Consider the following 15,972-nt stretch of genomic DNA (forward strand, 5'->3'; position numbering starts at 1 on the left):
TCTCAAGGGGCCAAATCCAGCCCCTGAGCTGCATGTTTGACACCCCTGCTCTAGCTACTTCACACACTGGCATAACAAGACTGTGTGACTAACTATGATTTGAAAGTGTGAATAAAACGCAGCCCCTTTCTTCTTTTATTTATTTTGTTTAAAGGATGGTATTGAATATCCTTCCTGTGGAAAACCAGCAACACCCAATGCTCATTTACTTTGAAAAGGAGGGCAGATCATGTACTATAATAAATGGTTAGTAAAAACCGCAAGCATGCTCTGGTCTCCCATATTATATTGCTGAATAGAGGAGAGAGCTGTTAATTACATGGGTGCTGAATGCAAGACAAACTTTTTCAACATGCAGTTTGGATGCATTTGCTGTCAGAAATTCAAGCAATTTCTAGACACACCCTATAAACTTTTGTTTTGCTCTCTGAATCTAGGACTTTGCTTGCATGTTCTGGGATTTTGTTTGGTTTGGGTTTTAGCATGTTTTCTTTCCCATTGCTGTTAAAAAGTTAATGTTCAGGACTAAATTTGGTCATGAAGCTCTTCAAGATTCCCTGGAATGTCCTCAGGTTTCAAACTCCTCAGATAGGCAGAAGCTCCACCTCCCGCCATGTCTGATTGGTCTAGCTGAGAAAGGATTTGCAGCTGTGTCTTTCATTGGCCAACTGTTCCCTTCTGCATAACCATTATATTCCAGGCTGTAGGGAAGCTACAGTTGCTTACATTCAACATATCAACACCTCCAAAGGGAAGAAAAGAAGAACTTTATTTCACTGGACGCTTTTCACAGAAATCTTGTTGAACTGTTGCTTTTTCTTTACCTTTTTTGTCTATACACACACACACACACACACACAAACAGTCCCATCTGAGTTGTACTTCACCAGCAAATTGCCAAGATGTCCAGGGTAGCCAAATACAGAAGGCAAGTCAGTGAAGATCCGGATATTGACAACTTATTGTCGACCCTGTCTCCAGAGGAGATGGAAGAGCTAGAAAAAGAGCTGGATGCATCTGACACAGATGGAAGCCTTCCTGTGGGGCTTGGGCAGAAAGACCAAACTGACAAGCAAATGAGTGGGAAGTACAGCCGAGAAAAAGAGCCCAAGAGGAGTTTGCAGAGGGAAAAGGCGGCAGATGTAAGTTATTTCTATTGCCATGGGAAGTGGGATGGGGAACTTCCACTGCAGAAGAATAGGCTCACATCCTTGATAGGCCACAAAACCCAAGGCAGTGAAGTGGAAAAATCTATGTAAAAAGATGACAATTGTTCATCCTAAACAGAGGGTCTTACCATGATAAGGTGCAGCAACACATTAAGATTCAGCATTAAATGCAACAGTCTGAAATGTAAACTCTTCTAAAGAGGAAAGGGAGACGATCAAAGCATTGGGCTGCAAATTTTGGACTGTTAACTTACTACCTTGCATTGTCACAAATTCTGTCTTGCCTTCCTCATATCTTGAAATATAAAACACTGTCCATTTCCTGGGTTTTCCCACTTGATGGTCTTACACTCTCTGCACCCTTCTGCCCAGCAGGGGGCGCTTCCCTATCAGGACTGGCTGGAGCTCCAGGTTTTGGGATTCCCAGGCACCCCCTCCCTCCAATGCCTTTGCCCCTAGCTTGACTCTGGAAATCCAACCTCAGTTCTTCAGTAGCTGTGCCTGAGAGATGTGCAATTGCCGCAAGTCAGTGAGAGAGCCCATGATAAAACTGCCAACATTTTTTAGCTATTTTCTTTAACACCAGCTGAGCATGCAAAAATTTAATGATAAAGCTTTCTCCTGCACCGACCTTCATGCTGAGGAAAGTTTCAAATGCAAACATATGTGTTAAAAATTCACAATCAGGGCCAGCCAAAAAGGGCAGCCTTGCAAGCAGTGGTGAAAGGAATGTGGGATTCTTGCTGCTTTTTCCCAGAGGAGCAGTCAGGCCATCAAGTGAGTCATTTAGAGGCAGGACCAGTCGCCTGGGGTTGTAAGATTTAAACATGATTCAGGCAGCTAGGAAGGTCTTTGAGCCTTTCATGTGCCCAATATCTCATTTAAACTGGGCCCTCAGTGATTTTTTGAGTGCATTTGTAACATGCTGGCAATCCATAGCCCAGGTGGACGTTGTTGCAAGCATTGCATACTAAGTAGTAAGTAAGCCATATGTTGCAGTGCAGTTCAAATAAGATGTTAGGCATGCACAAGATTGCATGGGTAAGTCATTTTTGCTTGCCAGAGTAATGTTGAACCAGCTCTGAGAACTCTGATTGAGTCTAAACCTGTTCATTACTCCAGCCATAGATCTCATCCATACCAGTTCAGGAACATTTGAGATGCCTAGGCCAATTACACACTGCTGCTCTCCTGCACAACGAGGGAAGGTTTTATTCACGGCAGAGATTTCTATATAGATGCGCTTACGCTTACGGCACCGAGACTCCACTATGGCTGCACTACACAGCAAAGAACCCCCCCCCCCCCAAAAAAAAGCTCCATGCTTGATGAGTCCCAGGCAGAGCCAAAACCTGCCCCAAATACTGGGTGGCCTTGCCTCTGTATCAGAGACTGTGATCAAGGCACAGTTTGTTCACTGAATGCAAATGGCTTCCTTATACTGTCAGAATATGGGTCAGTTACTGCATAGCATCATCTACCTTTACTGGCAACAGGTCTCCAGACAGACAAAGGGTTTTCCCAAGACCTGAGATCTCTTTGCAAAAAAACCAGGATTGAAACCAGGATCTTCTGCATGCAAAGCTTATGCTCTGTCATTCGGGCCATGCTCCTTGTTGATACATTGGGCTCTGACTGTTGAGAGTCCACAGTATATGGGTCATTCTGCTTCCTCCTCCGTCATAATGACCAGCACATCACAGGTTTAGGGAGATATACAAGCTTGTATGTGGTATAAAATATATGTCATACCTTAATTTTTGTTGGTGGATATGATAAAACTGGAAACACTTGCATATGTAGTGAAATAATTAATTATCCTCCTGCATTGGCAGCCTGACCTTAACTTTTGCCATCTCCTCCACATCCACTAATAAATAAACCCAGTGGCATTAATCAATAGAGTACCAGTGCCAAAAAGCAAAATTAGGAGAAGGCCTCTCAGCCTCTATGTTCTGTTTGTTCACCCTGCAGGGCAATTGGTTGGCCACTATTTGACGCATGTGCTGGTCTGATGCAGCAGGACTCTTCTTACACACCTTCTTCTGCTTTATTGCTGGGAAAAGACCTGAACAAGTGTGGCCACTGGCAGGGAGAGGTGTTGTGTATCAGTGGTGTCTTGCTTCATTACCTAGTAGTCAGAGCGATGCCATCTTCTTTGCAATAGCTGTGACCTGGATGGTCCAGGATAGCCTGATCTCTTCCGAACTCGGACGCTAAGAGACTCAGCTCTCATTAATATTTGGATGGGAGACCACCAGGATAGTTACACAGAAGCAGGCAATAGCAGACCTGAGGATGGGGCACACGGTCCTCCCGGTGGAGATCATAAGCTCCCTCACTGTGCTCTGGTCCCTTTCATTTGCCTTAGCCTTCTTTGGAACATCCTATGCAAAAGCTTCCAGTCTAGCTCCTTTCGGTTTCTCAGTTATGCAGATTGTTTTTAATGGACTGTTCTAAGCCTTGAGTAGGGCAGTGGTGGGATTCAAATGATTTAACAACCGGTTCTGGTCGTAGGGTTCAAATAATTTAACTGGTTGTTTACAAACACCATTTTAACAACCGTTCTGCCGAAGTGGTGCGAACCTGCTGAATCTCACCACTGGATATGGGGATGTCCATCTCATTCAAATCTTCTTTGGAAATATTTATTAATCTCTGGCAATTAAATATTAAGATTATATGAAGGTAGAAGCTTGGATTGTTTCTGTGCATTCAGTGTTCTCTTTTCGTACATCATATGGAACAAGCTCCTTAAAATATGACTTTCCAACTATAGGTCCTTTATTTGCCTTTTACTTAGTCTCCTGAGCCTGCCCTAATCCAAGGGGTCAAGGCACACACTCACAAAAAGTGTGTGATTCTATTGCGGGCTGAAAGAAGGCCAGGATGAAAAAGCACTGTGGTATTTGAAATAGAACGATCATTATGGATGCAGTGGTTAAAAGCGGCAGACTCTAATCTGGAGAACTGCTTTTGATTCCCCACTTCTCCATAATAAGTGGCAGACTCAGATCTGAGGAACCAGGTTTGTTTTCCCACTCCTTCACATGAAGAAGAAGAGGAGGAGGAGGAAGAGGAAGAGGAAGAAGAGGAGTAGTAGTTTAGATTTATATCCCCCCTTTCTCTCCTGTAGGAGACTCAAAGGGGCTTGCAAGCTCCTTTCCCTTCCCCCCTCACAACAAACACCCTGTGAGGTAGGTGGGGCTGAGAGAGCTCTGAGAAGCTGTGACTAGCCCAAGGTCACCCAGCTGGCGTGTGTGGGAGTGTACAGGCTAATCTGAATTCCCCAGATAAGCCTCCACAGCTCAGGCGGCAGAGCGGGGAATCAAACCCGGTTCCTCCAGATTAGATACACGAGCTCTTAACCTCCTACGCCACTGCTGCTCCACAGCAGAGGAAGCCTTCTGGGTGACCTTGGCCTAGTCACAGTTCTCTCAGAACTCTCTCAGCCAGGCCCCACCTATCTCAGAAAGTGTCTGTTGTAGGGAGAAGAGACATTGATTGCAAGCCACTTTGAAACTCCTTAAAGATAGAGAAATGTGGAGTATAGAAACCAACTCTTCATCTGGATAGCTCATTTTCCTTTAGATCCAGCCTTGAAAAATATCTGTTCCCCAAAGCCCGCAATGTCGTTAACGGCCACTATGATTCTGCACTAGGGTTGCCATTATCCAGGTGGTAGCTAGAGGTCTCCCAGAATTACAAATGGTCTCCATACAGAAAACAATTCCCCTGGAAAAAAATGGCTTGCTTTGGAAGGTGAATTCTATGACATTATACTTCACGGAGGTCCCCACTCTCCCCCGACTCCACCCCAAAATCTCCAGGATTTTCCTAATCCAGAGCTAGCAACCCTATCTACAGTCTAAGGGTGCCAGACTCCAGGTAGTGACTGGAGATCTCCCTCTATAACTGATCTCCAGGAGACAGAAATCGGTTCACCTGAAGGAAGTGGCTGCTTTGGAAGGTGAACTCTATGGCATCATGCCCCACTGAAGTCTCTCCCCTCCCCTCCCCAAACCCTCACTCTTCTGGCTCCTCCCCCAACATCTCCAGGTATTTCCCGGCCTGGGGCTGGCAACCCTTAGTACAGTCTCAGATGGAAGCAAAAACAGGAAGTCTATTAACCTCATGGGAGCCATTGTTGATGGTTTGTTTGGTTTCAAATCGAGCTAAATTAAAATTAAAATTCCCAGCTGGCCAGGGGAAAAAATAGTTTGTTCCTTTAGTAGAGGCTTAACATGCAGGAATGGGTAGTAAAATCCTTTCAGGTCTGGAAGTCAAAATAAAATCACCAGATAATTGCTGTAGATAAAACTGATGTTAGACAGCTAAATGAACCACTTTAAAGCTGGCAACCATACCTGCTGTAGACTTTGTGAGGCATGCATAGAATACTATCTTGCAGCTCTAATCCTTCAAATCATTATGCAGAGCTTTCCTTCCCACAAACTAGAGTTAAAGATATTGGCTCTATGGCGGATTCTGCACGGGCTGTATACAGCAGTGTGCAGCCACTAAAAACGCCATTGTGGGGGAGGACTTCACACAGCTCCCACCACTGGAGCAAAGTCACAACAATGTTATTCCCCCACGACGGTGTTTTTACAACTAGCTAAATGAGCGAGTCTTTTGAAAAACAGCAGTGTCCTCCTGGTGTCAAGCAAACGGCACCAGTTGGAGAACGCTGTTCCTCAGCACACCGCTGTTTTTTAAAAAACGTACCTTGTTTTCCTGCATGGCTCCGTGGGGACAAGGGGACACGCCTCCCAACCCCCAGGGTGTTGCCAGGCCACGGGAGCGTATCCCCTCATCCTGACAGAGCTATGCAGGGAAGGGGAGATAAGTTTTTAAAAAACAGTGGCGCGCCTCCATGTGGACACGGTAGTGTGTGAACGGCCTGAGGGCTGCACCGGTGTCATGTATACCCATGTGGTGTCATGTATACCCATGTGGAATCTGCCTATGTGGAGCTGCCTATGTGGAGCTACCTGTGAAGATCATTCAGATGCTTTGTGTGTATGATCACCTTACGGCAGACTTACAGAGATTCCTTGGGTTTTCAAAGCAACAGATGTTCAGAAGTGGTTTGCCATTGCCTGCCTCTGTGTGGGCTAAGATAGTTCTGAGAGAACTGTGACTGGCCCAAAGTAATCTAGCAGACTTCATGCGGAGGAGTGGGGAATCTAACCCAGTTCTCCAGATTACAGCCTGCCACTCTTAATCACTACACCACATTGGCTCTCCCAGATGCTTCAACTGGTAAAAAATGTACACATTTGTACAAAAAAAATGGTAAAAATTGCAGCAGATACATTTCCCCTTGGTACTTTACACAGGGAACATATTTTGCCTATCTTGAGAGAATTGCCCTGGCTTCATGTTTTATTCTGAGCGCATACCCTAGTGTTAGTAATGACCTGGTTGGCCAGCTCTTGGTTGGGATGTTCCTAGAGATTTGGGGTGGAGTCTGGGGAAAGCAGACTTTGGGGAGGGGTGGGTACAATGCCATAGAGTCCACCTTCCAAAGCTGCTATTTTCTCCAGGGAAACTGGTGTCTGTTGTATGGAGATGAGTTGTAATTTTGGGAGATTACCATGAGGTTGGCAAACCGAGTTATGACTGCTGAAGCCCTAAAAACTTCAGACAAAGACCGCTTAAAAGACTATTTCTTCCCATATGTATCAGTCTGTAGCTGAGATGATTTTCAGAAGCTCTGCTGCATTTCTCTTCCTTTATCAGAAATGAGCCAGGCTGTTGTAAGAAACAGGGCCTTTTCAGTGGTGACACATTAAATGCAAATCACTTTCCCTCAACTATCTTCCTGGTGTCAATGTAAGGTAAAGATATATCTTTTCAATCAGATGTCGATTGACAGGGATATTTTTGTAAGTTTTGTCATTCCCCTCATGGTGCTGATGGGTAGTTTGTATTTTTGTATATGATTGCTGCCCTATTTTCATTGAGTGTTATTGTTCTAGGGTTTTTATTGTTCTAGGGCAGTGGTGGCGAACCTTTGGCACTCCAGATGTTATGGACTACAATTCCCATCAGCCCCTACCAGCATGGCCAATTGGCAGGGGCTGATGGGAATTATAGTCCATAACATCTGGAGTGCCAAAGGTTTGCCACCACGGCTCTAGGGTGTCACTGTAAAGGGCCTCGCACAAGAGGTGATCCACCCTCGGGCAGCAATAGAATAAATAACAATTGGATCTACAGAATAAATAACAAGCTTGGCTGTGTTTTGACTGGAATGCAAGTATTCATGGAATGATAAACAGCAACATAATGAAGAAGTAGCTCGTTTTAGGAAGAGTGAACAAAGACAAACCTTTTTCTCATGCGACTCAGAATGATTTGAACGCTACGGAGGATTTATACCTCCTCCAGAGAAAGCAAGAAAGTGCTCCCTTCAGCAGAAGTCTCCATAAATGCGGCCAAACTCTGTGCATATTTATGTCTCTGGGCTGGGTCAGCAGATGTGTCCTGGGCATCTATACCTCCCAGATACATACAGGTCCAATTCAGACTGGGACTGCAGTGCATGGGGGGGGAGAGAGGAGAGAGAGAGAGAGACTTCCCTGCACTGTTCTCCTGACCTGAAATGTCACAGTGGGGAGGTGCTATTTGCCATGTTGCTCCACTGGAGATTTTTGTTTTGTGTGCATATGTGTGTGTGTGTGCATGTGCATCTTCTTCTTTTTGGGCACTAGAAGTCCTGAGCTTAACTCCATGAAGTTCTGCTTCTGAGACGAAAGAAAACATGAGCTTGGGTTCCACGTTTGTCTTGATTTATTGCCTGCACCTATGAATAGTCTGTCCCTACAAAAAGATCGGTCTGTGTTTATTTAGCTTTTATTTGGGAAGAGTCACAATAACCATTAATATAATTTTGCATTGATTTAAAAATCATTAGTATAATTTTGCGCTGATTTTGCATTGATTGTTAGTTTACATCATGGCCTAAATTCTGCAGTGAAAAAGGCATAATTCAGTTCCTATTTAATGTCCAGTTCATATTTAATATCTAATGTATGTAAAAGCCAAGGAATAAATATGTACTATATAAGAAGAGTACAAAGAGATTTGAGGGAACTGAAGTGGTATATGACTGTATTGCAGGAAAAATATGCACCAGTTATAGCAACTCCTTTCATGTAATTTCTGACTACTTTGACTTATATCTTCATTTGCCCCATTTTGAAAATCTTACCTCTTCTTCAGTACTTCACTTTTTAGTGTTAGTTTCACCCAAAGCATATTTATTTCACCACTGAGGTTTTCTTGATAGCTTGACTTATTAAGCATGACTACTATGGAAGAGGTGGGCAACGATTTCAAAAATGAGCACCTCGCAAAACTTCTCCTCTTTGGTTAAGATATGATAGTCATTTTGTGAGGGGTCCTTTTTGGGGGATCAAACGATCAACTTATTTCATGGTGAAATAAGAGTGAAGGAAACATGGGAAGTTTTCCACAAAGGCATGAGTATCTTCCTTATACAACAAAGGTGACAAATCAATGCAAGCAGTTAGGAGAACCCAGGCTTTCTTCTCATCTTCTCCAAGCACTGATCCATACATACAAACTTTACTCTCACAGACTGTTTTCAGTCAATAGAGGACACGGGCACACAAACACATTGATCCAAAAAGGCTGAATCTAACATACATACAAGTTTTACGCTCACAGACTGTTTTCGGTTGGTAGAGGACACACACACACATACAGAGTCTACACATATTTGTTATATGAACAGAGAGCTTCTTTCTTGCATGCAAGCTGCCCACCCGCAACCCAGTTCCCAGTAAATTTGACAGGATGACTATCGTCATATAGATTATCAGCACTGGAAGTCAGGGAAGAATGTTTTATTACTTCTAATAAAAAGTTTTTTGTTTTCTGGGGGCCTTCTCTGAGGTAAATAGCCTTTATATTTTTGATGAAAAACATATCCCAGGCTAAAGTCAAGAGGGTAGTTTATGCCAAGCAAACTGATTGTCTGTGTTTGTTTTTCTGCTTGTGGGGAGCTTAAATAATTTGGAAACATTTGGGAACATTTGACTTCAGGTACAATCTGCAAGAAGTAGAATTTTGCAAATGATGCTTTAAAACATGCCTTTAATGTTTTTGTCTTCCTGTTTTTGCTTCTAAATTGATAATGGGATCTGAAACAATGTACATAGCAGAAAATCTTTACCTGGTTTCATTGATTTTGCTTTCAGGATAGCAGTAAAGGTTAAAGCTTACAAAAGATACAGGTTTCTAGGGCTGCATTATAGGGATGGTCCCTTATATTTACATTTATGCATTTTCTAAAATGTTGAAAATGTGTGTTTAGGTCAGGGTTTGCTTCACTTTGAGCCCACTTTGGCCGAATTCCCACTGAAAATTTAATCTAGATACAACCAAGTTTCAAAAGAATCGGCACCTTTTCATCCACCTTCCAACATCCTCACTGCAGCATGTTTCTAGTGAAGATGTCCAGGCCTGACCCTTGGGGGGGTGCCTTCTGTCAGGGGAGCAATTGTTAAGCTAGCAGTACCAAAATTTCAGAGTATCTTTAGGAGACCATCCTGATGATACCAACCAGGTTTGGTGAAGTTTGGTTCATGGGAGCCAAAGTTATGGACCCACAAATGTGTAGCCCCCCATCTCCTATTAGCTCCCATTGGAAACAATGGGGGATGGGGCACTCCATAGCTTTCAACTCCCTGGACCAAACTTCACAAAACCTGGTTGATATTAATAGGAGACTCTCCTGATGATACCACCCAGGTTTGGTGAAGTTTGGTTCATGGGGACCAAAGTTATGGACCCTCAAATATGTAGCCCCATCTCCTATTAGCTCCCATTGGAGTGTTTTTTCAAAAAGATGCATATACAAGCAGGTCCAGGAAAATCCCGTGATGGGGGGGGGGGGGGGGCGCCAGAAATGGGACTGATCTGTATTCCACGGTTCAGGAGTGAGGAGATCTCGAGGAAACCTCGATATTTCGAGTGACTATCCCAGGATTAATCGTCAGTGAGGAAATCACCTTCATCAAATGCACGAGTATATTCTCAGTTGGCATATGGGCACAGAAGAAAATTGGTAGTCAGCAATGGGGTCAGAAGCCATTTGATTGCAAGAGGTACAGGCTGTGACATTTCTATGCAAAGCTCAAAGCTCAGACTCCTGTGGTGCTAAACTAGAGAAGACAAAGCACACAGGCCGGCCATCCAACTATTTGGTAAATCTAGCCCTTTAGATCATGTTGCAGTAATAAGATCTCGCAAGCTGACTCTTTTCTCTTTCCATCCCTGGAGAGAGAGAGAGAGAAATCCCATCCATTCCCTTCCTATTCCAAGGACCTGTTGGTAATGAGGAGATTAGCACTTCTGAAACAGCAGCTCCGAGCTGCAACAGGGACCAGCTCACACAAGGGGAAAAAAATTCACCTGTTGATAAACATCTCGTGCCTCTTACATTCTTCCCTGTCAGATGGCTTACGATCAGGGCTTACCCTGTCAGAGGGTTTACCATCCAAGTTTGGGGGGACCCTGGGCAGAGAGTACGCAAGGAGCCCCTCTCCTTCTCTGACCACCATCAGGATCCTCCACTCATGCCTTCCTTCCAGAGTCCTTCCTTACATCATCCATTTACACACCTTCCTACTGACCAGTTGTCCTTTACCTAACACCAGTAAGCCCACCAGAAGTGCCCCCATTGTCCTTCCCTAACGGCATGTGTTCAGAAGGCTGTGTGACAGTGGGCCCTTCCAGACTTGGCAGCTGCCTGCCTCCCTTCATGGTGCGCTGATGCGGCCCTGTTCACTATACTCTTACAGTTCTGTATTTTTAATTTACAACTTTCTTAGAAGTGATATGATTTCTATACAACATGGCTATGAAGTCCTCCCATTTTTGCACACTTCATTTGCTTTCAGTGGTTTTTTTGCGAGTTGTGCAGAGCAGAGTGTGATTCAGCTGTCATACATGCTTTGGAATAACAAGCTGTTTTGATCTTTTTAGATGCAGAAAAAGTGTTTGATAATTTGAATTGGTCTCTTTTGTTCAAGGTCTTGAAAAATACAGGTTTTGGAGAGGATATTATAAAATTGGTGAAATTGATTTATATGTCACAGTCAGCTCAAATGACTGTTAATAGAGACTTGACAAAACCATGGCTCATTCCGCACATGCAGAATAATGCACTTTCAAACTGCTTTCAGTGCTCTTTGAAGCTGTGCGGAATAGCAAAATCCACTTGCAAACAGTTGTGAAAGTGGTTTGAAAACGCATTATTTTGCGTGTACGGAAGGGGCCCATGTCAGATACAAAAAAGAACAAGACAAGGTTGCCCACTATCTCCTGTCCTGTTTATACCAGTTCTTGAAGTACTAAATAGAGAAATAAGGCTTAATAAGAGACATAAATTGAGAGCATTTGCTCAGCGGTATAGCTACAAAAAATGGAGGAAGGGGGAAGAGAGAGAAAGGGGGAAAGAGAGGAGGAAAGAGAGAGCTACAGAGGCAGTGGGGGCGGCAGGGAACATTGCCCACATTTCCCCCTGCCCCCGCTGCCTCTGCTTTAAAATTAAAATTGGCTGTAAAATTAAGCTTACTTTACTTCCAGGTGTGCGCTCTGTGGCCCAGAAGGATGGGGATCAAGCCTGGGAGGGCGCTCCTTCCCTGGCTTTATCCTGGCCCCCAGTCTCCCTCCAGCCACCATTCCCCAGGAGGCAAAGTAAACTGAATGTTAAAGCAACACAGGCTTGGGGGGGGGGGGGGCAGCAGTGGCAAGGGGGAATGTGGGTCACTTTTCTCCCCACCCCCTGCTGCCCCCATCACCAAAAAAAGCCTGTCCCCTAGTCTCTTCCCAGACACAGTACTGCTTGCTCACCTGGTAGTAAGTTATGCTTAATTTTAAAGCAACTGGTGGTGGCAGGAGTGGCATGGGGTAACAGGGCACAGGAGGATGAGTCAGCAGGGAGCGCAATGCTCCTTGCTCCTGGTGGGAAGAAGGGGGCTGGGGGCAAAACGTGCCCCCCAGGGAAGTTGCGCCTGGTACTTGAGCCCCCTCCATCCTTCCTCATAGTGCCTGTGCATTTGCTGATGACTTGATGTTGGTTTTACAAAACCTATTAAAGGGTGTTGGATTGTTAATGTTGAAACTGAGATAATTTGGTGTATAAGCAGATTTTAAAATCAATTAAAAAATGAAAATTTTAACAAAAAATATGAAACTTTTACAGACAAATGGCTTGTGAAGTTGTTAGACTTGGCGGAGATCGCTAAACTTACTTCTTTGATAAGAGAAAATAACTTATCTAAATTCACTGATAATTGGAAACATCTGATAGACTTTTTGCATAATAAATAATGAATTGGTGACTTGTGGTTTTGAGGAATAGAAGAACAAGAAAATATCACACAGAAAAGTATGAACCTTATCAGTAAGAATAAGTAAATTAATGTTATAATTGTAATTAGAGAGTGAACAGTAAATTGTTAAGTGTGTTTTTATTTGGTGCAGACAAAATCCAGAGCCTTCCCTTTCTCGTTGGTCGATTCCCCACGGGGAAATTCTATCTAGATCAAACCAAGTTTGTAAAGAAACTGCACCTTTTCATCGGAGTTTCAACCTCCTCACTACAGCATGTATTCAGTGAAGACATATAGGCAGTGGTGGGATTCAAATAATTTAACAACCAGTTCTGGTGATAGGATTAAAATAATTTAACAACTGTTTGTTTACAAGCACCATTTTAACAACCGGTTCTGCCGAAGTGGTGCGGACCTGCTGAATCCCACCACTGCATGTAGGCCTATCTTGGATCCCAGAAATGTAGCAATCCCCACTACCACACGATCTCCTTTGTGGGTCTCTCCTGATTGGCTGGTGTGTCATGTTACAGCGGGACCTTTTTGGGACAGGAAATTTTTCCCTGCGACTTGCTACCCTGAGGTTCACTCGTTTGCAAGGATGAATGTTTAAGCATTTAGGTGCTAAGCGGGTTTTCGCTCATTTGGAAGGGTGAACGGTTAATCGTTTAAGCGGTTTTTCGTTATGCTAACGTCTCTCGCCGAGACCAATGGCAAAACCAAAACCCGGAAGAGGCTGCATGCGCATCGCTCAGCGCCTGCCAAGAGCTGATTGGTTGCTAGACTTGTGTCACACTCCATGGCGGGAATTTCAAACACAGATTGGACCCCCGTTCCTCCCCACGAAACTGGATCGAAAGCGTGCTAAGAGAAAAAGTTGTACTTGCAAGCAGGTTCTGCCGGGATGCGGGACAAGGGGGAGAACGAGAGCCAGAAATGGGATGAACCCCTGTTCGTTGCTCAAGCACTGGGGAGTTCTTGCTGAAACCTTGATATTTCTTGCTGAAACCTTGATATTTCATGTGAGTATCACGCAATTAATTGACCATGGGGAGTCGACCTTTGTAATGCATTTTTAATATACTTATTGTGTACTTTTCTCTCTGTTTGATTTTTGGTTTGTTTGGTATTTTCTTTATGTATGTCTTAAAAGTCTTAATTTTAAAAAATAGTCCCAAGGAGAAAAACTAGGGGTCTTGCCCTGATGAGATGTTGAATTGTATTCAGAGTTTTATCCTGCTTCAAAGAATGCACTACTGGAAGATCACACCGTTTGTAGTACTTTACCTTATGGATTGTTCTCTGTGGCTGATAAAGTAAATTAATGCAGTGGTAAAAGTGATTTTTAAGATGAAAGGGTGATATGAGAATCTGCCTGAGCAGTGGAAAATATCTTATTTGGCTGTACTTTGCAGAACCGTGCATCAAAGAGTGAGCCAGTGCACATGGCTGCTTCTAGCTTGTGGTGGCTGTTTTGCTAGCAAGGGCCATATCTGCTTATGACAAATATGTTGGTTCATATTGACTTCATAGTTGGAGACAGGATATTTCTGCGTATCAGATACTAGAGACAAACGGCAAGGATGGCTAATTCCATAATACTGTTTGTGAGCTTCCTGTGACATCTGGTTGGTCACAATTGTCCACAGAGGGAAGGATTTGCCGGATCATTGGACTGATTCAAAAAGGTGAGACTTACATTTTTAGCATAAGTCTGGCGTGTAACCACTTAACCCACAATGAATGGTTTGCAGTGCTGTTAGAAGTCAGCTTCTGTTTCAGATGAATGAATCAAATTGGTTCATTCCATGCAGACCAAGGGCATAAGTAAGGGGGGGATTTCTTGGGTTCAACCCCCCATTACATGTCTGAAGCTCCGCCCACCATTTGTGGTTTTTTGTATTTTTTAGCATTTTCGGTTTTTGGCCTGCAGGGGGCGCAGGTTTTAGGCTAGCAGCACCAAAATTTCAGGGATTTGTTGGGAGACTCTCCTGATGATACCACCCAGGTTGGGTGAGGTTTGGTTCTGAGGGTCTAAAGTTATAGACTCCCAAAGGGGGTGCCCCCATTGTTTCCAATGGGAACTAATACAAGATGGGGGCTACACTTTTGAGGGTCCATAACTTTAGACCACCTGAACCAAACTTCACCCAACATGGGTGGTATCATCAGGAGAGTCTCCTAAAGATACCTGGAAAGTTTGGTGCTGCTATCTTAACAATTGCACCCCTGACAGCAAACACCCCTCAAATTTCCCCAGATTCTCCTTTTAAATCCACCCCCTTCTGCATGGATTTCAAGGGAGAATCTGAAGTCCCCAGTTTAAAGATTGAAAGTGATGCTGCTTCAGGGTGGGGGAGAATCCACCCCCAAAACAGCATCACTTTCAACAGGGGCGAATCTAGGCAAACTGGAGCCCGGGGACAAAATCTGAGTTTGGTGCCCCCCCACCCCCACCCCAGGTATGGACGACCACCCTCCCCCACAACGACCAAACAATGATTTTTTTGCACCAGCTCACAAAACACCTCCCACCACCAGCAAAACATACATGGCTTTCTCCCCACCTCAACTCTCTTTCCTAATTGTGTCCTCACACCAACCCTATGAGGTAGGTTGTTAGCCTCTAGTAAAGAGCTCCAAGCCAGTGTGCAAGTGGGGAATTAACTTTGTAAGCATGTAAATCTCTCTCACAGAGTCACCCCCCCAGCTCTGAAGGTTGGCTTTACCGGCCAAACATCAGCATCATCTCCTCACAAATCACTTGCCTCCTACCCCCAGCAAAGAACATACATGGCTCCTTCCCCACCACTTTTCACTAATTTGTGTCCTCACACCAACTCCTGGCAGAGGTAGGCGCTAGTCCTCGAGAAACAGCTCCAAGCCAGTGCAAGGGGAATTAACTTTTAAGCATGTAAATCTCTCACAAGTCACCCCCCATCTGAAGGTTTACCAAGCAAACATCAGCATCATCTTCAGTTCTGCTGCTGCTTCTGGGCTCCCTGCTCAGCTTAATGCCTTTTTCCCCTGCAGCGCACTAAGCCGGCGCCCGGCTGCTGGGGAGAAGTGCTTCTGAGTAATGCCACACTTAGCGAATTAGGCATGCTGGGTTAGAGGGAGGGGAGACGGAGCTCCCCAGTCCTGCTCCTGAGAGCCCAGTGGGACTTCTCACCGCTATACCAAGTTTCAGCCACCCATGAGTGGGCGGCCAATGACAGGCACTGGGAGCAGTCCTACTAAGCCTAAGTAGTGCCTGCTTTTCTAGGGCTTGCTACCTAATCCCTCCCTGTGTAGGGAGGGATGTTTTGGCGCCCGCACTGTCGACTACTCATTAATCGATCAAGGCCGGGGGACAAGGGGTACCCCATGTCCCTAGGCAGGAACGCCAGTGACTTTCAATATTGTTTTAACTGGGGATCCCAGATTCTCCC

The 15,972-nt window shown here is 44.5% G+C and overlaps 1 protein-coding gene across 2 annotated transcripts in view; it reads left to right on the forward strand.

Moving 5' to 3' along the window:
* The first annotated feature begins 231 nt into the window (after positions 1–231).
* The window catches only part of LMOD1 (leiomodin 1), a 38,394-nt gene continuing 22,653 nt past the window's right edge, over positions 232–15,972 (forward strand). The window contains exons 1-2 of one of the 2 annotated variants that reach the window (XM_048498432.1): positions 232–246; positions 982–1,142. In XM_048498432.1, coding sequence (XP_048354389.1) covers positions 987–1,142 — 156 coding nt within the window. In that variant the 5' untranslated portion in view covers positions 232–246; positions 982–986. Of the gene's footprint in view, positions 247–713; positions 1,143–15,972 lie in introns of those variants that run through there. The other variant, XM_048498431.1, reaches the window with a different exon arrangement.

Source organism: Sphaerodactylus townsendi, linkage group LG05, assembly GCF_021028975.2.
Source record: "Sphaerodactylus townsendi isolate TG3544 linkage group LG05, MPM_Stown_v2.3, whole genome shotgun sequence".
In the NCBI taxonomy this organism is placed as follows: domain Eukaryota; kingdom Metazoa; phylum Chordata; class Lepidosauria; order Squamata; family Sphaerodactylidae; genus Sphaerodactylus; species Sphaerodactylus townsendi.